The 25,415-nt window shown below is 39.3% G+C and overlaps 1 protein-coding gene across 14 annotated transcripts in view; it reads left to right on the forward strand.

Annotated features, from left to right (window-relative positions):
* CDC14B (cell division cycle 14B) overlaps positions 1 to 25,415 on the forward strand; it is a 122,279-nt gene that overhangs the window by 49,130 nt on the left and 47,734 nt on the right. For all 14 annotated transcript variants that reach the window (XR_008996469.1, XR_008996471.1, XM_036904416.2 and 11 more), the window contains one exon: positions 22,588 to 22,664. Coding sequence is in view for 12 of the 14 variants with exons in the window: in XM_036904416.2 (XP_036760311.2) it covers positions 22,588 to 22,664 (77 nt within the window). In the remaining 2 variants the exon portion in view is untranslated. The remainder of the gene's footprint in view (positions 1 to 22,587; positions 22,665 to 25,415) is intronic.

Genomic DNA, 25,415 nt, shown 5'->3' on the forward strand with positions numbered 1-25,415 from the left:
GTAGGATTTGTTTTCTTATGGCTGAATAATATTCCATTGTGTGTGTATGTACCACCTCTTCTTTATCCATTCATCTACTGATGGATACTTGGGTTGTTTCCATTTCTTGGCTATTGTAAATAGTGCTGCGATAAACATAGGGGTGCATATGTCTTTTTCAAACTGGGAATCTGCATTCTTAGGGTAAATTCCTAGGAGTGGAATTCCTGAGTCAAATGGTATTTCTATTTTGAGCTTTTTGAGGAACCTCCGTACTGCTTTCCACAATGGTTGAACTAATTTACATTCCAACCAGCAGTGTAGGAGGGTTCCCCTTTCTCCACATCCTCGCCAACATTTGTTGTTGTTTGTCTTTTGGATGTTGGCCATCCTAACTGGTGTGGGGTGATATCTCATTGTGGTTTTAATTTGCATTTCCCTGGTGATGAGCAATGTGGAACATTTTTTCATGTGCCTGTTAGCCATCTGAATTTCTTTGTTGGAGAACTGTCTGTTCAGCTTCTCTGCCAATTTTTTAATTGGATTATGTGCTTTTTGTTTGTTGAGGTATGTGAGCTCTTTATATAATTTGAATGTCAACCCCTTACCGGATATGTCATTTATGAATATATTCTCCCATACTATATGATGTCTTTTTGTTCTACTGATGGTATCCTTTGCTGTACAAAAGCTTTTCAGTTTGATATAGTCCCACTTGTTCATTTTTGCATTTGTTTCTCTTGCCCGGGAAGATATGTTCATGAAGAGGTTGCTCATGTTTATGTCAGAGATTTTTGCCTATATTTTTTTCCAAGAGTTTTATGGTTTCATGACTTACATTCAGGTCTTTGATGCATTTTGAGTTTACTTTTTTTTTTTTGGTATCATTAATCTACAATTACATGAGGAACATTATGTTCACTAGACTCCCCCCATCACCAAGTCCCCCCCCCACTATTGTAAATAGTGCTGCGATAAACATAGGGGTGCATCTGTCTTTTTCAAACTGGGCTGCTGAATTCTTAGGGTAAATTCCTAGAACTGGAATTCCTGGGTCAAATGGTATGTCTATTTTGGGCTTTTTGAGGAACCTCCATACTGCTTTCCAGAATGGTTGAACTAATTTACGTTCCCACCAGCAGTGTAGGAGGGTTCCCCTTTCTCCACAACCTCACCAACACTTGTTTTTGTTTGTCTTTTGGATGGTGGCGATCCTTACTGGTGTGAGGTGATATCTCATTGTGGTTTTAATTTGCATTTCTCTGATGACTAGTGATGTGGGGCATCTTTTCATGTGTCTGTTGGCCGTCTGAATTTCTTCTTTGGAGAACTGTCTGTGCAGCTCCTCCTCCCACTTTTTAATTGGATTATTTGCTTTTTGTTTGCTGAGGTGCGTGAGGTCTTTATATATTTTGGATGTCAAGTGTTTATCGGATCTTTCATTTATGAATATATTCTCCCATACTGTAGGATGCCTTTTTGTTCTATTAATGGTGTCCTTTGCTATACAGAAGCTTTTCAGCATGATATAGTCCCACTTGTTCATTTTTGCTTTTGTTTCCCTTGCCTGGGGAGGTATGTTCATGAAGAAGTTGCTCATGTTTATGTCCAAGAGATTTTTGCCTATGTTTTTTTCTAAAAGTTTTATGGTCTCATGACTTACATTCAGGTCTTTGATCCATTTTGAGTTTACTTTTGTGTACGGGGTTAGAAAATAATCCCGTTTCATTCTCTTACATGTAGCTGTCCCATTTTGCCAACACCAGCTGTTGAAGAGGCTGTCATTTCTCCATTGTATATCCATGGCTCCTTTATTGTGTATTAATTGACCATATATATTTGGGTTAATATCTGGACTCTCTATTCTGTTCCACTGGTCTGTGGGTCTGTTCTTTTACCAGTACCAAATTGTCTTGATTACTGTGGCTTTGTAGTAGAGCTTGAAGTCAGGGAGTGTAATTTCCCCTGCTTTATTCTTCCTTTTCAGGATTGCTTTGGCTATTTGGGGTCTTTTGTTGTTCCATATGAATTTTAGAACTATTTGCTCTAGTTCACTGAAGAACACTGTAGGTATTTTGATAGGGATTGCATTGAATCTGTAGATTGCATTAGGCAGAATGGCTGTTTTGACAATATTAATTCTTCCTACCCAAGAGCATGGGATGAATTTCCATTTATTAGTGTCCTCTTTAATTTCTCCTAAGAGTGTCTTGTAGTTTTCAGGATATAGGTCTTTCATTTTGTTGGTTAGGTTTATTCCTAGGTATTTTATTCTATTTGATACAATTATGAATGGAATTGTTTTCTGATTTCTCTTTCTGCTAGTTAATCATTATTGTATAGGAATGCAACAGATTTCTGTGCATTAATTTTGTATCCTGCAACTTTGCTGAATTCAGATATTAGATCTAGTAGTTTTGGAGTGGATTCTTTAGAGATTTTTATGTACAATATCATGTCATCTGCAAACAGGGACAGTTTGACTTCTTCCTTGCCAATCTGGATGCCTTTTATTTCTTTGCATTGTCTGATTGCCATGGCTAGGATCTCCGGAACTATGTTGAATAAAAGTGGGGAGAGTGGGCATCCTTGTCTTGTTCCCAATCTCAGAGGAAAAGCTTTCCACTTCTCACTGTTAAGTACAATATTGGCTGTGGGTTTGTTATATATGGCCTTTATTATGTTGAGGTACTTGCCCTTTATACTCATTTTGTTGAGAGTTTTTATCATGAATGTATGTTGAATTTTGTCGAATGCTTTTTTGGCGTCTATGGAGATGATCACGTGGTTTTTGTCCTTTTTGTTGATGTGGTGGATGCTGTTGATGTATTTTCTAATGTTGTACCATCCTTGCATCCCTGAGATGAATCCCACTTGATCATGATGGATGATCTTTTTGATGTATTTTTGAATTTGGTTTGCTAATATTTTGTTGAGTATTTTTGCATCTATGTACATCAGGGAAATGTCCTGGAAAATTGGTCTGTAATTTTCTTTTTTTGTGGTGTCTTTGCCTAGTTTTGGTATTAGAGTGATGTTGGCCTCGTAGAATGAGTTTTGGAGTATTCCCTCCTCTTCTACTTTTTGGAAAACTTTAAAGAGAATGGGTATTAGATCTTAACTAAATGTTTGATAAAATTCATCAGTGATATCATCTGGTACAGAGGTTTTTTTCTTTGTCATTTATTGATGACCAATTCAATTTCTTTGCTGGTAATTGGTCTATTCAGATTTTGTTTCTTCCTGCGTCAGCCTTGGAAGGTTGTTCTTTTCTAGAAAGTTGTCCATTTCTTCTAGGTTATGCAGTTTGTTGCCATATAATGTTTCATAGTATTCTCTCATAATTCTTTGTATTTCTGTGGTGTCCGTAGTGAGTTTTCCTTTCTCATTTCTGATTGTGTTTATATGTGTAGACTCTCTTTTTTTCTTCATAAGTCTGGCTAGGGGTTTATCTATTTTGTTATTTTCTCGAAGAACCAGCTCTTGTTTTCATTGATTCTTTCTATTGTTTCATTCTTCTCAATTTTATTTATTTCTGCTTTAAACTTTATTATGTCCCTCTTTCTATTGACTTTGGGACTCATTTGTTCTTCTTTTTCTAGTTTCATTAATTGTGAGTTTGGACTGTTCATATGGGATTGTTCTTCTTTCCTGAGGTAGGCCTGTATTGCAATATACTTTCTTCTTAGCACATCCTTGGCTGCATCCCACAGATTTTGCACTGTTGAATTATTGTTGTCATTTGTCTTCATATATTGCTTGATCTCCGTTTTTATTTGGTCATTGATCCATTGGTTATTTAGGAGCATGTTGTGAAGCCTCCATGTGTTTGTGGGATTTTTCATTTTCTTTGTGTAATTTATTTCTAGTTTCATACCTTTTTGATCTGAGAAGCTGGTTGCTAAAATTTCAATATTTTTGAATTTACTGAGATTCTTTTCATTGCCTAGTATATGATCTATTCTTGAAAATGTTCCATGTGTACTTGAGAAGAATGTGTATCCTGCTGCTTTTGGATGGAGTGTTCTGTAGATGTCCATTAGGTCGATCTGTTCTAGTGTGTTGTTCAGTGTCTCTGTCTCTTTACTTATTTTCTGTCTGGTTGATCTGTCCTTTGGAGTGAGTGGTGTGTTGAAGTCTCCTAAAATGAGTGCATTGCAGTGTAGTTCCCCCTTTAATTCTGTTAGTATTTGTTTCACATATGTAGGTGATCCTGTGTTGGGTGCATAGATATTTATAATAGTTATATCCTATTGTTGGACTGACCCCTTTATCATTATGTAAATGTCCTTCTGTGTCTCTTGTTACTTTCTTTGTTTTGAAGTCTATTTTGTCTGATACAAGTACTGCAACTCCTGCTTTTTTCTCTCTGTTAGTTGCATGAAATATCTTTTTCCACTCCTTTACTCTCAGTCTGTGTATGTCTTTGGGTTTGAAGTGAGTCTCTTGTAGGCAGCATATAGACAGGTCTTGTTTTTTTATCCATTCAGTGACTCTGTGTCTTTTGATTAGTGCACTCAGACCTTTTACATTTAGGGTGATTATTAGTAGGTATGTACTTATTGCCATTGCAGGCTTTGGATTACTGGTTACCAAAGGTTCAAGGGTAATTCCCTTACTAACTGTCTAATTTAACTCACTTCATCTGCTATTACAAACACAGCCTATAGGTACTTTTTTTTTTCCCCTCCTTTTTCTTCATTCTCCATTCTTAGTATGTTTTTTTTTTTTTTTAGATAATTATTTTTTATTGAAGGGTAGTTGACGCACAGTATTACATTACATTAGTTTCAAGTGTACAACACAGTGATAAAACATTTATATACATAATTCTAGGTTCCAGCTATTACCCTAAAAAGCTGTTAAAATATCTTGACTATATTCCTTATGCTATACATTACATCCCGGTTACTTATTTATTTTACCATTGAAAGTCTGTCCTTTTTTTTTTTTTTTTTTTTTTTTCTGTGAGGGCATCTCTCATATTTATTGATCAAATGGTTGGTAACGACAATAAAATTCTGTATAGGGGAGTCAATGCTCAATGCACAATCATTAATCCACCCCAAGCCTAATTTTCGTCAGTCTCCAATCTTCTGAGGCATAACAAACAAGTTCTTACATGGAGAACAAATTCTTACATAATGAATAAGTTACATAGTGAACAGTACAAGGGCAGTCATCACAGAAACTTTCGGTTTTGCTCATGCATTATGAACTCTAAACAGTCAGTTCAAATATGAATACTCATTTGGTTTTTATACTTGATTTATATGTGGATACCACATTTCTCTCTTTATTATTATTATTTTTAATAAAATGCTGAAGTGGTAGGTAGATACAAGATAAAGGTAGAAAACATAGTTTAGTGTTGTAAGAGAGCAAATGTAGATGATCAAGTGTGTGCCTGTAGACTATGTGTTAATCCAAGCTAGACAAGGGCAATAAAACATCCACGTATGCAGAAGCTTTCTCTCAGAACGGGGGGGTGAGGTTCTAAGCCTCACCTCTGTTGATCCCCAATTTCTCACCTGATGACCCCCCTGCAACTGTGCCTGTCTTAGGTTGTTCCTCCCTTGAGGAATCTTACCCGTCTCCGGCTAACCAGTCATCTTCCGGGGCCATACAGGGAAATGTAGAGTTGGTAAGTGAGAGAGAAGCCTTATTGTTTGAAAAGGTTAGCTTTTTATTTCTTTGCATATTTATGCCCTGTAGCTTCTATGCCCAGCATTTGTCTTGAGGTATCTTTACCACTTGGAAGAATTATGATACTCGGTAAATTTGATATGAGGCACAAATTCTATTTAAGGGTTGTAATTAGGAAGGAAGAAGAAAAGCTATAGAAGTAGCAGGCGGAAGAAAACATGGGAAGATTTGATTATTTCTTTGACATATCTTCTTGTAGAGTAACTTCAGCATGTATAGGTTTTAAGCTACTACTTAAATTGCGCACACACATTAACATAATAGGAGTATAGTTACATAACCAAAGCATACCTGTAATTACCAGCCATCTCCTGTGAAACGAAGAAAACCAGTTAGGCACCTTAGGCATTTGTGAAAACTTATCTATGATATGGTGGATATTGTTCAACTGAACTTGAACAGTCTGAGAGAAATCAGACAAATTAAAACAACCCATTCCTGGAGAATGTTCACATCCCTTGTGTTCTTTTAACAGTAAATAGTCTGTAGTTGTAAGATTTTGGAGCGCTACAATTTGCACTTCTCCTAATTCTTGGTTGAGTTCCAACAGTATAGATCCAGTCAAATTTGTTGTTTTACTGTATGCACAGGCCAGCTTAGATATCTCCTTCCTCATTCCCATGGCAAGTCCAGGAACTGGTGGGATGAGTGCATCTACAGCTGTAGCAGTGCGTGGATCTTTGTTGGGGTTTCTTGATGATCATCTTCTGGCATGAGTCTTCCAGAGAGTGCTGATGTTGGAAGTTCTCTTTCATATCGTATCTTAGTTCATTTTCGGGGTAGCCCAATTAGGCTTTGATCTTCTGTATAAACGCAAACAGACCCTTTGCCTACACTTTTATATGCCCTTTATACCCTTGTGTAGAACTCATTGGAGGTTACCACACAGGAACTGTCCTTTTTTTTGTTTTGTTTTGTTTTGTTTTGTTTTTGGTATCACTAATCTACACTTACATGATGAATATTATGTTTACTAGGCTTTCCCCTATATCAGGTCTCCCCTATAAACCCCTTTACAGTCACTGTCCATCAGCATAGCAAAATGTTGTAGAATCACTACTTGTCTTCTCTGTGTTGTACAGCCCTCCCTTTTCTCCTACCCCCACATGCATGCTAATTTTAATACCCCCCCTACTTCTCCCCCACCTTATCCCTCCCTACCCACGCATCCTCCCCAGTCCCTTTCCCTTTGGTACCTCTTAGTCCATTCTTGAGTTCTGTGATTCTGCTGCTGTTTTGTTCCTTCAGTTTTTCCTTTGTTCTTATATTCCACAGATAAGTGAAATCATTTGGTATTTCTCTTTCTCCGCTTGGCTTGTTTCACTGAGCATAATACCCTCCAGCTCCATCCATGTTGCTGCAAATGATTGGATTTGCCCTTTTCTTATGGCTGAGTAGTATTCCATTGTGTATATGTACCACATCTTCTTTATCCATTCATCTATCGATGGACATTTAGGTTGCTTCCAATTCTTGGCTATTGTAAATAGTGCTGCGATAAACATAGGGGTGCACTGATCTTTCTCATACTTGATTGCTGCATTCTTAGGGTAAATTCCTAGGAGTACAATTCCTGGGTCAAATGGTAAGTCTGTTTTGAGCATTTTGATGTACCTCCATACTGCTTTCCACAATGGTTGAACTAACTTACATTCCCACCAGCAGTGTAGGAGGGTTCCCCTTTCTCCACAGCCTCGCCAACATTTGTTGTTGTTTATCTTTTGGTTGGCAGCCATCCTTACTGGTGTGAGGTGATACCTCATTGTAGTTTTAATTTGCTTTTCTCTGATAATTAGCGATGTGGAGCATCTCTTCATGTGTCTGTTGGCCATCTCTATTTCTTTTTTGGAGAACTGTCTGTTCAGTTCCTCTGCCCATTTTTTAATTGGATTATTTGATTTTTGTTTGTTGAGGCATGGAGCTCTTTATATATTCTGGACGTCAAGCCTTTATCAGATGTGTCATTTTCAAATATATTCTTCCCATATTGTAGGGATCCTTTTTGTTCTATTGATGGTGTCTTTTGCTGTACAGAAGCTTTTCAGCTTAATATAGTCCCACTTACTCATTTTTGCTGTTGTTTTCCTTGCCCGGGGAGATATGTTCAAGAAGAGGTCACTCATGTTTATGTGTAAGAGGTTTTTGCCTATGTTTTCTTCCAAGAGTTTAATGGTTTCATGACTTACATTCAGGTCTTTGATCCATTTTGAGTTTACTTTTGTATATGGGGTTAGACAATGGTCCAGTTTCATTCTCCTACATGTAGCTGTCCAGTTTTGCCAGCACCACCTGTTGAAGAGACTGTCGTTTCGCCATTGTATGTCCATGGCTCCTTTATCAAATATTAATTTACCATATATGTCTGTGTTAATGTCTGGATTCTCTAGTCTGTTCCGTTGGTCTGTGGCTCTGCTCTTGTGCCAGTACCAAATTGTCTTGATTACTATGGCTTTATAGTAGAGCTTGAAGTTGGGGAGTGAGATGCCCCCTACTTTATTCTTCCTTCTCAGGATTGCTTTGGCTATTCGGGGTCTTTGGTGTTTCCATATGAATTTTTGAATTATTTGTTCCAGTTCATTGAAGAATGTTGCTGGTAGTTTCATAGGGATTGCATAAAATCTGTATATTGCTTTGGGCAGGATGGCCATTTTAATAATATTAATTCTTCCTAGCCACGAGCATGGGATGAGTTTCCATCTGTTAGTGTCCCCTTTAATTTCTCTTAAGAGTGACTTGTAGTTTTCAGAGTATAAGTCTTTCACTTCTTTGGTTAGGTTTATTCCTAGGTATTTTATTTTTTTTGATGCAATTGTGAATGGAGTTGTTTTCCTGATTTCTCTTTCTGTTGGTTCATTGTTAGTATATAGGAAAGCCACAGATTTCTGTGTGTTGATTTTGTATCCTGCAACTTTGCTGTATTCCGATATCAGTTGTAGTAGTTTTGGGGTGGAGTCTTTAGGGTTTTTTATGTACAGTATCATGTCATCTGCAAATATTGACAGTTTAACTTCTTCTTTACCAATCTGGATTCCTTGTATTTCTTTGTTTTGTCTAATTGCCGTGGGTAGGACCTCCAGTGCTATGTTACATAACAGTGGGGAGAGTGGGCATCCCTGTCTAGTTCCCGATCTCAGAGGAAATGCTTTCAGCTTCTCGCTGTTCAATATAATGTTGGCTGTGGGTTTATCATAGATGGCCTTTATTATGTTGAGGTACTTGCCCTCTATTCCCATTTTGCTGAGAGTTTTTATCATGAATGGATGTTGAACTTTGTCAAATGCTTTCTCAGCATCTATGGAGATGATCATGTGGTTTTTGTCTTTCTTTTTGTTGATGTGGTGGATGATGTTGATGGACTTTCGAATGTTGTACCATCCTTGCATCCCTGGGATGAATCCCACTTGGTCATGGTGTATGATCCTTTTGATGTATTTTTGAATTCGGTTTGCTAATATTTTGTTGAGTATTTTTGCATCTACGTTCATCAGGGATATTGGTCTGTAGTTTTCTTTTTTGGTGGGGTCTTTGCCTGGTTTTGGTATTAGGGTGATGTTAGCTTCATAGAATGAGTTTGGGAGTATCCCCTCCTCCTCTATTTTTTGGAAAACTTTAAGGAGAATGGGTATTATGTCTTCCCTGTATGTCTGATAAAATTCCGAGGTAAATCCATCTGGCCCGGGGGTTTTGTTCTTTGGTAGTTTTTTGATTACCGCTTCAATTTCGTTGCTGGTAATTGGTCTGTTTAGATTTTCTGTTTCTTCCTGGGTCAATCTTGGAAGGTTGTATTTTTCTAGGAAGTTGTCCATTTCACCTAGGTTTCCCAGCTTGTTAGCATTTAGGTTTTCATAGTATTCTCTTATAATTCTTTGTATTTCTGTGGGGTCTGTCGTGGTTTTTCCTTTCTTGTTTCTGATACTGTTGATTTGTGTTGACTCTCTTTTCTTCTTAATAAGTCTGGCTAGAGGCTTATCTATTTTGTTTATTTTCTCGAAGAACCAGCTCTTGGTTTCATTGATTTTTGCTATTGTTTTATTCTTCTCAATTTTATTTATTTCTTCTCTGATCTTTATTATGTCCCTCCTTCTGCTGACCTTAGGCCTCATCTGTTCTTCTTTTTCCAATTTCGATAATTGTCACGTGAGACCATTCATTTGGGATTGTTCTTCCTTTTTTAAATATGCTTGGATTGCTATATACTTTACTCTTAAGACTGCTTTTGCTGTGTCCCACAGAAGTTGGGGCTGAGTGTTGTTGTTGTCATTTGTTTCCATATATTGCTGGATCTCCATTTTGATTTGGTCATTGATCCATTGATTATTTAGGAGCATGTTGTTAAGCCTCCATGTGTTTGTGAGCCTCTTTGCTTTCTTTGTACAGTTTATTTCTAGTTTTATGCCTTTGTGGTCTGAAAAGTTGGTTGGTAGGATTTCAATCTTTTGGAATTTTCTGAGGCTCTTTTTGTGGCCTAGTATGTGGTCTATTCTGGAGAATGTTCCATGTGCACGTGAGAAGAATGTATATCCAATTGCTTTTGGATATAGAGTTCTATAGATGTCTATTAGGTCAATCTACTCTACTGTGTTGTTCAGTGCTTCCGTGTCCTTACTTATTTTATTCCCAGTGGATCTATCCTTTGGGTTGAGTGGTGTGTTGAAGTCTCCTAGAATGAATGCATTGCAGTCTATATCCCCCTTTAGTTCTGTTAGTATTTGTTTCACATATGCTGGTGCTCCTGTGTTGGGTGCATATATATTTAGAATGGTTATATCCTCTTGTTTGACTGAGCCCTTTATCATTATGTAGTGTCCTTCTCTATCTCTTGTTACTTTCTTTGTTTTGAAGTCTATTTTGTCTGATGTTAGTACTGCAACCCCTGCTTTCTTCTCACTGTTGTTTGCTTGAAATATGTTTTTCCATCCCTTGACTTTTAGTCTGTACATGTCTTTGGGTTTGAGGTGAGTTTCTTGTAAGCAGCATATAGATGGGTCTTGCTTTTTTATCCATTCTCTTAGTCTTTGTCTTTTGATTGGTGCATTTAACCCATTAACATTTAGGGTGACTATTGAAAGATATGTACTTATTGCCATTGCAGGCTTTAAACTCGTGGTTACCAAAGGTTCAAGGTTAGCCTCTTTAGTATCTTACTGCGTAACTTAGCTCGCTTATTGAGCTGTTATATACACTGTCTGGAGATTCTTTTCTTCTCTCCCTTCTTGTTCCTCCTCCTCGATTCTTCATATGTTGGGTGTTTTGTGCTGTGCTCTTTCTAGGAGTGCTCCCATCTAGAGCAGTCCCTGTAAGATGTTCTGTAGAGGTGGTTTGTGGAAAGTAAATTCCCGCAGCTTTTGTTTGTCTGGGAATTGTTTAATCCCACCGTCATATTTGAATGATAGTCGTGCTGGATACAGTATCCTTGGTTCAAGGCCCTTCTGTTTCATTGTATTAAATATATCATGCCATTCTCTTCTGGCCTGTAGGGTTTCTGTTGAGAAATCTGATGCTAGCCTGATGGGTTTCCCTTTATAGGTGACCTTTTTCTCTCTAGCTGCCTTTAACACTCTTTCCTTGTCCTTGATCTTTGCCATTTTAATTATTATGTGTCTTGGTGTTGTCCTCCTTGGATCCTTTCTGTTGGGGGTTCTGTGTATTTCTGTGGTCTGTTCGATTATTTCCTCCCCCAGTTTGGGGAAGTTTTCAGCAATTATTTCTTTTTTTTTTTTTTTTTTTTTTTACACAGTATTACATTACATGAGTTTCAAGTGTACAACACAGTGGTAGAACATTTATATACATAATTCTAGGTTCCAGCTATCACCCTAAAAAGCTGTTAAAATATCTTGACTATATTCCTTATGCTATACATTACATCCCGGTTACTAATTTATTTTACCATTGGGAGTCTGTCCTTTTTTTTTTTTTTTTTTTTTTTTGTGAGGGCATCTCTCATATTTATTGATCAAATGGTTGTTAACGACAATAAAATTCTGTATAGGGGAGTCAATGCTCAATGCACAATCATTAATCCACCCCAAGCCTAATGTTTGTCAGTCTCCAATCTTCTGAGGCATAACAAACAAGTTTTTACATGTAGAACAAATTCTTACATAATGAATAAGTTACATAGTGAACAGTACAAGGGCAGTCATCACAGAAACTTTCGGTTTTGCTCATGCATTATGAACTCTAAACAGTCAGTTCAAATATGAATACTCATTTGGTTTTTATACTTGATTTATATGTGGATACCACATTTCTCTCTTTATTATTATTATTTTTAATAAAATGCTGAAGTGGTAGGTAGATACAAGATAAAGGTAGAAAACATAGTTTAGTGTTGTAAGAGAGCACATGTAGATGATCAGGTGTGTGCCTGTAGACTATGTGTTAATCCAAGCTAGACCAGGGCAATAAAACATCCACGTATGCAGAACATTTCTCTCAGAACGGGGGGGTGAGGTTCTAAGCCTCACCTCTGTTGATCCCCAATTTCTCACCTGATGGCCCCCCTGCGACTGTGCCTGTCTTAGGTTGTTCCTCCCTTGAGGAATCTTACCCGTCTCTGGCTAACCAGTCATCTTCCGGGGCCATACAGGGAAATGTGAAGTTGGTAAGTGAGAGAGAAGCCTTATTGTTTGAAAAAGTTAGCTTTTTACTTCTTTGCATATTTATGCCCTGTGGCTTCTATGCCCAGCATTTGTCTTGAGGTATCTTTACCACTTGGAAGAATTATGATACTCGGTAAATTTGATATGAGGCACAAATTCTATTTAAGGGTTGTAATTAGGAAGGAAGAAGAAAAGCTATAGAAGTAGCAGGCAGAAGAAAACATGGGAAGATTGATTATTTCTTTGATATATCTTCTTGTAGAGTAACTTCAGCATGTACAGGTTTTAAGTTACTACTTAAATTGCACACACACATTAACATAATAGGAGTATAGTTACATAACCAAAGCATATCTGTAATTACCAGCCATCTGCAGTGAAACCAAGAAAACCAGTTAGGCACCTTAGGCATTTGTGGAAACTTATCTATGATATGGTGGATATTGTCCAACTGAACTTGAACAGTCTGAGAGAAATCAGACAAATTAAAACAACCCATTCCTGGGGACTGTTCACATGCCATATGTTCTTTTAACAGTAAATAGTTTGTAGTTGTAAGACTTTGGAGCGCTACAATTTGCACTTCTCCTAATTCTTGGTTGAGTTCCAACAGTATAGATCCAGTCCAATTTTGTTGTTTTACTGTATGCACAGGCCAGCTTAGATATCTCCTTCCTCATTCCCATGGCAAGTCCAGGAACTGGTGGGATGAGTGCATCTACAGCTGTAGCAGTGCGTGGATCTTTGTTGGGGTTTTTTGATGATCATCTTCTGGCATGAGTCTTCCAGAGAGTGCAGATGTTGGAAGTTCTTTTTCCTATCGTATCTTAGTTCATTTTCGGGGTAGCCCAATTAGGCTTTGATCCTCTGTATAAACACAAACAGACCCTTTGCCTACACTTTTATATGTCCTTTATACCCTTGTGTAGAACTCGTTGGAGGTTACCACACAGGAACTGCCCTTTTTTTTTTTTTTTTCTATCACTAATCTACACTTACATGACGAATATTATGTTTACTAGGCTCTCCCCTATAAACCCCTTTACAGTCACTGTCCATCAGCATATCAAAATGTTGTAGAATCACTACTTGCCTTCTCTGTGTTGTACAGCCCTCCCTTTTCTCCCACCCCGCTATGGATGCTAATCTTAATACCCCCCTACTTCTCCCCCCCTTATCCCTCCCTACCCACCCATCCTCCCCAGTCCCTTTCCCTTTGGTACCTGTTAGTCCATTCTTGAGTTCTGTGATTCTGCTGCTGTTTTGTTCCTTCAGTTTTTCCTTTGTTCTTATATTCCACAGATAAGTGAAATCATTTGGTATTTCTCTTTCTCCGCTTGGCTTGTTTCACTGAGCATAATACCCTCCAGCTCCATCCATGTTGCTGCAAATGATTGGATTTGCCCTTTTCTTATGGCTGAGTAGTATTCCATTGTGTATATGTACCACATCTTCTTTATCCATTCATCTATCGATGGACATTTAGGTTGCTTCCAATTCTTGGCTATTGTAAATAGTGCTGCAATAAACATAGGGGTGCATTGGTCTTTCTCAAACTTGATTGCTGCGTTCTTAGGGTAAATTCCTAGGAGTGCAATTCCTGGGTCAAATGGTAAGTCTGTTTTGAGCATTTTGATGTACCTCCATACTGCTTTCCACAATGGTTGAACTAACTTACATTCCCACCAGCAGTGTAGGAGGGTTCCCCTTTCTCCACAGCCTCGCCAACATTTGTTGTTGTTTGTCTTTTGGATGGCAGCCATCCTTACTGGTGTGAGGTGATACCTCATTGTAGTTTTAATTTGCATTTCTCTGATAATTAGCGATGTGGAGCATCTTTTCATGTGTCTGTTGGCCATCTCTATTTCTTTTTTGGAGAACTGTCTCTTCAGTTCCTCTGCCCATTTTTTAATTGGGTTATTTGTTTTTTGTTTGTTGAGGCGTGAGAGCTCCTTATATATTCTGGACGTCAAGCCTTTATCGGATGTGTCATTTCAAATATATTCTCCCATACTGTAGGGATCCTTCTTGTTCTATTGATGGTGTCTTTTGCTGTACAGAAGCTTTTCAGCTTAATATAGTCCCACTTACTCATTTTTGCTGTTGTTTTCCTTGCCCGGGGAGATATGTTCAAGAAGAGGTCACTCATGTTTATGTGTAAGAGGTTTTTGCCTATGTTTTCTTCCAAGAGTTTAATGGTTTCATGGCTTACATTCAGGTCTTTGATCCATTTTGAGTTTACTTTTGTATATGGGGTTAGACAATGGTCCAGTTTCATTCTCCTACATGTAGCTGTCCAGTTTTGCCAGCACCACCTGTTGAAGAGACTGTCATTTCGCCATTGTATGTCCATGGCTCCTTTATCAAATATTAATTTACCATATATGTCTGGGTTAATGTCTGGATTCTCTAGTCTGTTCCGTTGGTCTGTGGCTCTGCTCTTGTGCCAGTACCAAATTGTCTTGATTACTATGGCTTTATAGTAGAGCTTGAAGTTGGGGAGTGAGATGCCCCCTACTTTATTCTTCCTTCTCAGGATTGCTTTGGCTATTCGGGGTCTTTGGTGTTTCCATATGAATTTTTGAATTATTTGTTCCAGTTCATTGAAGAATGTTGCTGGTAGTTTCATAGGGATTGCATAAAATCTGTATATTGCTTTGGGCAGGATGGCCATTTTAATAATATTAATTCTTCCTAGCCACGAGCATGGGATGAGTTTCCATCTGTTAGTGTCCCCTTTAATTTCTCTTAAGAGTGACTTGTAGTTTTCAGAGTATAAGTCTTTCACTTCTTTGGTTAGGTTTATTCCTAGGTATTTTATTTTTTTTGATGCAATTGTGAATGGAGTTGTTTTCCTGATTTCTCTTTCTGTTGGTTCATTGTTAGTATATAGGAAAGCCACAGATTTCTGTGTGTTGATTTTGTATCCTGCAACTTTGCTGTATTCCGATATCAGTTCTAGTAGTTTTGGGGTGGAGTCTTTAGGGTTTTTTATGTACAGTATCATGTCATCTGCAAATATTGACAGTTTAACTTCTTCTTTACCAATCTGGATTCCTTGTATTTCTTTATTTTGTCTGATTGCCGTAGCTAGGACCTCCAGTACTATGTTAAATAACAGTGGAGAGAGTGGGCATCCCTGTCTAGTTCCCGATCTCAGCGGAAATGCTTTCAGCTTCTCGCTGTTCAATATAATGTTGGCTGTGGGTTTATCATAGATGGCCTTTATTATGTTGAGGTACTTGCCCTCTATTCCCATTTTGCTGAGAGTTTTTAACATGAATGGATGTTGAACTTTGTCAAATGCTTTTTCAGCATCTATGGAGATGATCATGTGGTTTTTGTCTTTCTTTTTGTTGATGTGGTGGATGATGTTGATGGACTTTCGAATGTTGTACCATCCTTGCATCCCTGGAATGAATCCCACTTGGTCATGGTGTATGATCCTTTTGATGTATTTTTGAATTCGGTTTGCTAATATTTTGTTGAGTATTTTTGCATCTACGTTCATCAGGGATATTGGTCTGTAGTTTTCTTTTTTGGTGGGGTCTTTGCCTGGTTTTGGTATTAGGGTGATGTTAGCTTCATAGAATGAGTTTGGGAGTATCCCCTCCTCCTCTATTTTTTGGAAAACTTTAAGGAGAATGGGTATTATGTCTTCCCTGTATGTCTGATAAAATTCCGATGTAAATCCATCTCTCCCGGGGGTTTTGTTCTTTGGTAGTTTTTTGATTACCTCTTCAATTTCGTTGCTGGTAATTGGTCTGTTTAGATTTTCTGTTTCTTCCTGGGTCAATCTTGGAAGGTTATATTTTTCTAGGAAGTTGTCCATTTCTCCTAGGTTTCCCAGCTTGTTAGCATATAGGTTTTCATAGTATTCTCTTATAATTCTTTGTATTTCTGTGGGGTCTGTCGTGGTTTTTCCTTTCTTGTTTCTGATACTGTTGATTTGTGTTGACTCTCTTTTCTTCTTAATAAGTCTGGCTAGAGGCTTATCTATTTTGTTTATTTTCTCGAAGAACCAGCTCTTGGTTTCATTGATTTTTGCTATTGTTTTATTCTTCTCAATTTTATTTATTTCTTCTCTGATCTTTATTATGTCCCTCCTTCTGCTGACCTTAGGCCTCATCTGTTCTTCTTTTTCCAATTTCGATAATTGTGACATTAGACCATTCATTTGGGATTGCTCTTCCTTTTTTAAATATGCTTGGATGGCTATATACTTTCCTCTTAAGACTGCTTTTGCTGTGTCCCACAGAAGTTGGGGCTGAGTGTTGTTGTTGTCATTTGTTTCCATATATTGCTGGATCTCCATTTTGATTTGGTCATTGATCCATTGATTATTTAGGAGCGTGTTGTTAAGCCTCCATGTGTTTGTGAGCCTCTTTGCTTTCTTTGTACAGTTTTTTTCTAGTTTTATGCCTTTGTGGTCTGAAAAGTTGGTTGGTAGGATTTCAATCTTTCGGAATTTTCTGAGGCTCTTTTTGTGGCCTAGTATGTGGTCTATTCTGGAGAATGTTCCATGTGCACTTGAGAAGAATGTATATCCCGCTGCTTTTGGATGTAGAGTTCTGTAGATGTCTATTAGGTCCATCTGCTCTACTGTGTTGTTCAGTGCTTCCGTGTCCTTACTTATTTTCTGCCCAGTGAATCTATCCTTTGGGTTGAGTGGTGTGTTGAAGTCTCCTAGAATGAATGCATTGCAGTCTATATCCCCCTTTAGTTCTGTTAGTATTTGTTTCACATATGCTGGTCCTCCTGTGTTGGGTGCATATATATTTAGAATGGTTATATCCTCTTGTTTGACTGAGCCCTTTATCATTATGTAGTGTCCTTCTTTATCTCTTGTTACTTTCTTTGTTTTGAAGTCTATTTTGTCTGATATTAGTACTGCAACCCCTGCTTTCTTCTCACTGTTGTTTGCTTGAAATATGTTTTTCCATCCCTTGACTTTTAGTCTGTACATGTCTTTGGGTTTGAGGTGAGTTTCTTGTAAGCAGCATATAGATGGGTCTTGCTTTTTTATCCATTCTGTTACTCTGTGTCTTTTGATTGGTGCATTCAACCCATTAACATTTAGGGTGACTATTGAAAGATATGTACTTATTGCCATTGCAGGCTTTAAATTCGTGGTTACCAAAGGTTCAAGGTTAGCCTCTTTAGTATCTTACTGCCTAACTTAGCTCGCTTATTGAGCTGTTATATACACTGTCTGGAGATTCTTTTCTTCTCTCCCTTCTTGTTCCTCCTCCTCGATTCTTCATATGTTGGGTGTTTTGTGCTGTGCTCTTTCTAGGAGTGCTCCCATCTAGAGCAGTCCCTGTAAGATGTTCTGTAGAGGTGGTTTGTGGAAAGTAAATTCCCGCAGCTTTTGTTTGTCTGGGAATTGTTTAATCCCACCGTCATATTTGAATGATAGTCGTGCTGGATACAGTATCCTTGGTTCAAGGCCCTTCTGTTTCATTGTATTAAATATATCATGCCATTCTCTTCTGGCCTGTAGGGTTTCTGTTGAGAAATCTGATGCTAGCCTGATGGGTTTCCCTTTATAGGTGACCTTTTTCTCTCTAGCTGCCTTTAACACTCTTTCCTTGTCCTTGATCTTTGCCATTTTAATTATTATGTGTCTTGGTGTTGTCCTTCTTGGATCCTTTCTGTTGGGAGTTCTGTGTATTTCTGTGGTCTGTTCGATTATTTCCTCCCCCAGTTTGCGGAAGTTTTCAGCAATTATTTCTTCTAAGATACTTTCCATCTCTTTTCCTCTCTCTTCTTCTTCTGGGACCCCTATAATACGGATATTATTCCTTTTGGATTGGTCACACAGTTCTCTTAATATTGTTTCATTCCTGGAGATCCTTTTGTCTCTCTCTATGTCTGCTTCTATGCGTTCCTGTTCTCTGATTTCAATTCCATCAATGGCCTCTTGCATTCTATCCATTCTGCTTATAAACCCTTCCAGAGTTTGTTTCATTTCTGCGATCTCCTTTCTGGCATCTGTGATCTCCCTCCGGACTTCATCCCATTTCTCTTGCGTATTTCTCTGCATCTCTGTCAGCATGTTTATGATTCTTATTTTGAATTCTTTTTCAGGAAGAGTGGTTAGGTCTGTCTGCTTCTCTGGTGTTGTCTCTGTGATCTTTGTCTGCATGTAGCTTTGCCTTTTCATGGTGATAGGGATAGTTTGCAGAGCTGGGACGAGTGACGGCTGGAAGGACTTCCTTTCTTGTTGGTTTGTGGCCCTCCTCTCCTGGGAGAACAGCGAACTCTAGTGGCTTGTGCTGGGTAGCTGCACACAGACAGGGCTTCTGCTTCCTGCCTGGCTGCTCTGGAGTTAATCTCCGCTGTTGCTGTGGGCGTGGCCTGGCTCAGGCTGGTCCTCCAAAGTGGTGGAGTCGTGTTGGAGGGGGAGCGGCAGGGAGGATATTTATCTCCATAAGGTGCCTCCCTGCTCCCTGCAGCCCAAGGGATTAGGGTGCCCAGAGATCCCCCGATTCCCTACCTCTGGATTAAGTGTCCCACCCTGGCCCTTTAAGACTTCCAAAAAGCACCCGCCAAAACAAAACAACGACCACCAAAAAAAAAGAAAAAAATTTTTAAATAAAAAAAAAAAATTTTTTTTTTAATTAAAAAAAAAGGTATTCGCTCGTTTTTCTTTATTCTCCCGTGCCAGCCTCGCGCCACTGCTCACTGGTCTTGCTGCCCTGTTTCCCTAGTATTGGGGTCCCTATCCCTTTAAGACTTCCAAAAAGCACTCGCCAAAACAAAACAGCAAAAAAGCAAAAAAACAAAAAAAAAAGAAAATGGTCGCACGCTTTTCTTATGTCCTCCGGCACCGGGCCTCCAGCACCCGCTCACTGTTCTTGCTGCCCTGTTTTCCTAGTATCGAGGGCCCTGCGCTCTGGCCCGGATGGCTGGGGCTGGGTGTTCGGCAGCCCTGTGCTCCGTCTCCCTCCCGCTCTGCCTGCTCTTCTCCCTCCAGGAGCTGGGGGGGAGGGGCGCTCGGCTCCCACCGGGCCGGGGCTTGTATCTTACCCCCTTCGCGAGGCGCTGGGTTCTCTCAGGTGCGGATGTGGTCTGGATATTGTCCTGTGTCCTCTGGTCTTTATTCTAGGAAGGGTTGTCTTTGTTATATTTTCATAGATATATGTTGTTTTGGGAGGAGATTTCCGCTGCTCTACTCACGCCGCCATCTTCCGCCCCTCCCACAATCTGATTTTCTTAGTATGTTTTGAATCATATTTTCTGTACTCTTTGTCTATCCCTCGGTTTACATCTATTTAGCCTTAGGAATACTTACATCTATAGGAGTTCCTCCAAAATGCACTTTAGAGGTGGTTTGTGGGAGGTAAATTTTCTCAGCTTTTGCTTATCTGAAAATTGTTTAGTCCCTCCTTCAAATTTAAATGATAACCTTCCTGGGTAGTGTATTCTTGGTTAAAGGCCCTTCTGCTTCACTGCATTAAATATATCATGCCACTCCCTTCTGGCCTGTAAAATTTCTGTTGAGAAGTCTGATGATAGCTTGATGGGTTTTCCTTTGTATGTTATGTTTTTTCTCTCTCTAGCTGCTTTTAAAAGTCTGTCTTTATCCTTGATCTTTGCCATTTTAATTATTATATGTCTTGATGTTGTCTTCCTTGGGTCCCTTGTGTTGGAAGATCTGTGCTCCTCCATGGCTTGAGAGACTATCTCCTTCCCCAGATTGGGGAAGTTTTCAGCAATTACCTCCTCAGTGACACTTTCTGTCCCTTTTTCTCTCTGTTCTTCTTCGGGTACCCCTATAATGTGAATATTGTTCCGTTTGGATTGGTCACACAGTTCTCTCAATATTCTTTCATTCTTAAAGATTCTTTTTTCTGTCTGTTCCTCAGCTTCTTTGTATTTCTCTTCTCTAATTTCTATTCCATTTGCCGTCTCTTCTACTACATCTAATCTGCTTTTAAATCCCTCCATTGTATGTTTCATTTCAGATATGGAATTTCTTAATGATTGAATCTCTGACTTAAATTCATTCCTGAGTTCTTAAATATTTTTCTGTACCTCCATAAGCATGTTATCGATTTTTATTTTGAACTCTCTTTCAGGCAGATTGGTGAGTTCAGTTTCATTTGACCCTCTTTCTGGGGTTTGTGAGATTTTGGTCTGAACCATGTTCTTTTGATATTTCATAATTCTGTGTGGTGCTCACTAGTGCCCAGAAGCTCCAGTCTCTTGAGCTGCTCAGCCTCTAGAGTGAGGTTGGGGGTTGTAGGGGAGCAGAGCTGGTGCCTGAGGGGAGGAAAGATCTGTTTCCTGATTTCTGTATGTGGTGCCTGTCTCTGGTGTCAGAGCCAGTGGGCGAAGCGCACAGGTGTAAGCCTCTGTGCTTTGCATCTCTAGCTGTTGTAGGCATGGTGTCTCTCTGGCTGGCCTGACACCAGCACAGTGACTGCAGGTTTGCAAAACAGTGCTGGCAGGTTAGGAGGGAGGCGCAGCAGGCTGTGTATCACAGTGGGGGGCCTCGGAGCTGAGTAGGCAGCCAGGGGGATGGAGCGCCTGAAGCTCCTCAAAGTTCCCAATTAGCTGGGCAGAGCATGCCCAGACAACCTTGTCCAGCTCTCCCCTCCCGTGCCCAGCAAGCTCCGTGCAAACCTTGTCCCTTCAGTAGCCCTCTCTCAGATAGGTAGCCTCTCAGACCGCCTGCCTTTCCTCTGACACAGAGTGATTGGATGTGGATCCCGTCCTCCACAAATGGTTGGAATCTGTCTCTCAAACACTCCACCTGTCCGAGCTCCCCAACCTCCAGCGCACCACACAGTGTAAGTTTCTGCTCCCAAAGCAGATCTCCAGGGCTGGGTGTTCAGCAGTCCCAGGCTTCCACCCCTTCCCCTGCTCCGTTTCTCTTCTTCCCACCAGTGAGCTGGGGTAGGGGAAGGGTTTGGGTCCCGCTGGATTAAGGCTTTGGTCCGTTACCCTGTTCCGTGAGGTCTGCTCTATTCATGAGGTCTGTATGCAGTCTGGTTCAGCCTTCTTTCCTGTTGCTGTTTTAGGGTTAGTTGTATCAATTAACTACATTTTATACTATTTGTTGTTTTGAGAGGAGTTCTCCATCTCACCTCTCATGCTGCCATCTTGAATCCACTCCTGGACCTTTTATTTCTATAATTTCTCTTAGTCCAGTGATATTTTTATATTTATGTCAAGCTTTTATCAGTTATTTAAAAATTTCCCAACTATTATAAGTTGGTTTAGGTTCAGTGCATTAAGCATTGAATCAGGACCTGTATATAACATATGTACCAGGAATTTTTAGAGTGCTCACAGTTTCGTTAAGGAAACAGCTCCTATCTAGTCAAAACGCAAAGTTCATTACCCCCAAGTGTGCTTTAGAATTTAATCTCATTTTGGTGATCCATGTGCCCGATCTAATGCACATGCCTCCCCTCCCATCCCTTCATATGTGAGTTGAAAGTGCCCTGACCTGCAGGGAGCTTCTGAGGTGGGAGAAGACTTGTGCCTTCAGACAGAATGAGGATCAGAAAGTCCCAGCAAACTTAGAGGGATGCCAGTGAAATTGCTGAATGGGTTACTTATAAGAAGGAGTAGGAGGAGATGAGCCCAGTAAAATACACGTACACCGCCAGAGATGAGAAGGCGGTAGACATCTGTCAGCTGTTGAGGGGCCTGCCAGTCAGAGACCACATACAGTCAGTAAATGTCTGGGCAGAAAACAAACTTGGGGAAATGAAAGGAATACCAGCCACGGGCCTCAAATGCCAAAGAATCTCCTCGAAGATGAAAACTGAAGCATAATGTTGTTCTGAAGATAAATGAAGCAAATGAGACTGGGACACAAATGCAGTTTTATAGGAAATCCGGGCAATATTTATTATAAGTAGTTAAATCTAAATGGATGGAGTTGATCAAAACCTTTGTTCTGCTTTTATGCATCTTCTCACCTCAGGCCAGCCCCAGTCCCAGTCCATCCCCTACATACTTCTTCACTGTCATTTCAGCTGTTTTCAGGAAGCAGGTGAGGTAAAAGCATATGTGACTTTTAAAATTCTGTACTTCTTACCACAGAAGGTGGTTGTGAAGTTTGGGGCCAGGGCTGTCACTGCAGGCATCAGAGAGCTGCTGTGGCAGATTTCTACAAAGCGGGAGCTCACCGACGGGGTGCCAGGCAGCCTTTGGGCTCCTTGGGAGGGCTGGGGAACCAGCCTCAATTGACTGGCGAGAAATTGTATAAAAACTTGCAGGGCCAGCACCATATCTTCATTTAGAAGTAAATTCCTTTTTCTTTTCTTTTCAAATGTAGGTTATATATTTGGGGAGAACTCCAGAAGAAACATATAGAATATTAATGTTTGGAGATACATCCTATATTCCTTTCAGGTAAATATAAGAATGATATGGTGGATTCATTTAATCGGGCTCTTGCCAGAAATATCTTGGTGTAGTTGTTTCTGAAAAAAGAGTATCTGGTGAGTAATCATTTCAGGGTGGGTGCAAACAATGCTGTAGATGGCATTCTGTGTGGGGACTGTCCTGTGTATTGTGGGATGTTCAGGTGCGTCCCTGACCTCTGCCCACCAGATGCCTGTTAGACCTCTGCCCTCACAAAGTGAATCGTGAGAACCAAAAATGTCTCCACAGCCATTGCCAGCTGCCCCTGGTGATGGTGGTGGCGAATTGGTCCACATGAGAACCACCGCCATGGAAGGAAACTGAGCAGTTTGATCAGATAAGAGTCCTGGAGTTAAGGTATCAAAGCTACTGCTGAGAGTTTTGGGTCCTGAGGAGTTAGTAAGTAAGATTTCCCCACAGTCAGGAGTCACTTCCTGGGATGAGAACGAACCTCTTTTTCCTAGAGACACAGCCAGTATAGATGGTGAGGTTGGTAAGGTAGCAACTACTAGAAACACCAAATGTCCCTGTCACAGAGGTTGGAGGCAGGGGATGTCTTTACGTAAATGGATGACACCTTCATCCTCATCTCAGACTTTATAAGTGATTGTGTTGAAGGTATTTTGGGAAAAACTTAGGTTTGTTTTTCTTTAAATCAATATAAAAGTTTCTCTACATGCCTTTCAAAATACTTAGCTATATAATCTAAATATTTGTATGGTATTTAATGGGTAATAAATGCGTGAAGCAGTTTTACTCTTTACATCCTATATTGATCATTTCAAATACTGCATTATTCTTCTGCTTATAAATTAGTTGATAGTTTTAGGATTGTTGCATATACTTCCAGGGTCTGATTCTGAAGGTATGGCCTTGCCTTTCAAATGTAAGGTTATGAATCTGGCTTCATTGCAAACAAGCTTTGGGTGGATCTCCCTAACCTTAGGCAGAATCTCCTCCTCAAGTACTCCATAGGACAGTCCGTGGGCTCCATGAAATAGAGATTTGCTAGGACAGTCTGCAGAGTTAAGTTACATACTCTGCAGAGTTCAGTTCAGCTCAGTGAAGACTGTCTATTAGTAGTTTATCAAATTAGAAGAAATTCTGTGGACCTGGCATCTCCGTTTCTCCCTAGCACATAGATCATTGTGAGTATCTGTTACATGTGGTGGGTAGGAAGCCATGGTTATTTTCAAAGCTGGAGAATGCTTCATTTTTCTTCTCAACTTATAAAATTACAGTAACCATGTATTTCCTTTAGAAGAAATGCTTTTGTCTGTGGTCTCTGAGTCAGAGGCACATTCATTGATACACCGTGATAATTTTGTTCTACAGAACTCTTCTTTATATTGGTAATCCTTTACAATAATGTAATTCTTAAAGTTTATAACACAAGGTCCTGCAATCAGGATGCATTTCACACATTGCAGTTAAGCCAATAAGGACCCATGAAACACTGTAGATGTAAAAGAGGGTTTGCATTGATAAATACAGAGACCAAAACCCAGGGTAAGTGTTGCTGGCTCCATACCTGGGTTTATAGTTCTTAAAGCGTCTTCTTCTTTAAGAAGTTGGTTACTTCTGGTCCCAGGAGCAAAAGCCAGTAATTCTCCAGAAAAACAGGACATCACTAGAAATAGTTGAGGTTTGTGAAATTTGAATCTGCTCAGTCACACATGCCAAAAACTTGATTTATCTAAAGCATTGTTTCTCCAAGTATGGCATGTAAAGAATTGGTCTCCTGGTTTGTGAACTTTTTGTTACCAACCTGTGATAAGTACGGGAGCTGAGAGTAAGATTTTAAAGTCTTTATATAATTTATTATTTCAGGCTATTTCTGAGAAATCTGAATTGGGCCTTATTTGATGTGTTTTTCCTTCCACCTTTCTAGCAATTTATTTTTATTTACAAAAATAAGGTTTTTACATTATTGTGGGTATGTAATAGTACAACATTATTGTATTTTTCGGAAGTTATCAGCTTGTGGCAGATTTAATCTGGTGGTTCACCACCCCTTAATGTTCTATAGAACTTACTAATTAAAAGGTAGGCCAATCAGAATTCATAGAGCCTGATAATATTTTGAAAGAAGTTACAATATAGTCTTTTTATCCTTGCCATTTCAAGTGCATAAGTATAATTGCTAACAGGGAATTGTGCAAGAATAGCATTCATTTACAGTTAAAAATGTATTTTATGCTCCATAGCAATATGTAATTAGTTTAATTCAACTTAGATAAAATTCTTCAACCACTGAGTTTAATATGTATATATACATATATATGATTTCTTAATTAGATATTTCTAAGCAAAAAGATAGTATAAAATATTCAGTATTTTCTTGATACCTTAAGGTCACTGTTATGAAGAGCATGTACTTCTGTCCTTTGATATTACCTATAAGTTTACCTTTTTTGGTCTTTTTTCTGTCTCTGCTTTCTGTTTTCTGGAGAGGTAGGTAGTATTGCATAGTTGTTAATAGCTTGGCTGTTAACACCAGAGAGATGGGAGGTTGACTCTCGTCTCTGCTACTAGTATCTCTGTGCTTCTTTACACATGTGAACCTTAGTCTCCTGGTTTGTCAATGGGGACAATGGTAGTGTCTCCCTAATGGGGTGTGAGGATGAATTAATATCCTCATATAAAACACTTGGCATAGTGGCTGTCCTTAGCTAACATTTGTTGAACACTCTTATTTTGTTTTCTTTTTAAAATTGATGTATAATTTACATGTAGTTA

Source organism: Manis pentadactyla, chromosome 3, assembly GCF_030020395.1.
Source record: "Manis pentadactyla isolate mManPen7 chromosome 3, mManPen7.hap1, whole genome shotgun sequence".
NCBI lineage: Eukaryota > Metazoa > Chordata > Mammalia > Pholidota > Manidae > Manis > Manis pentadactyla.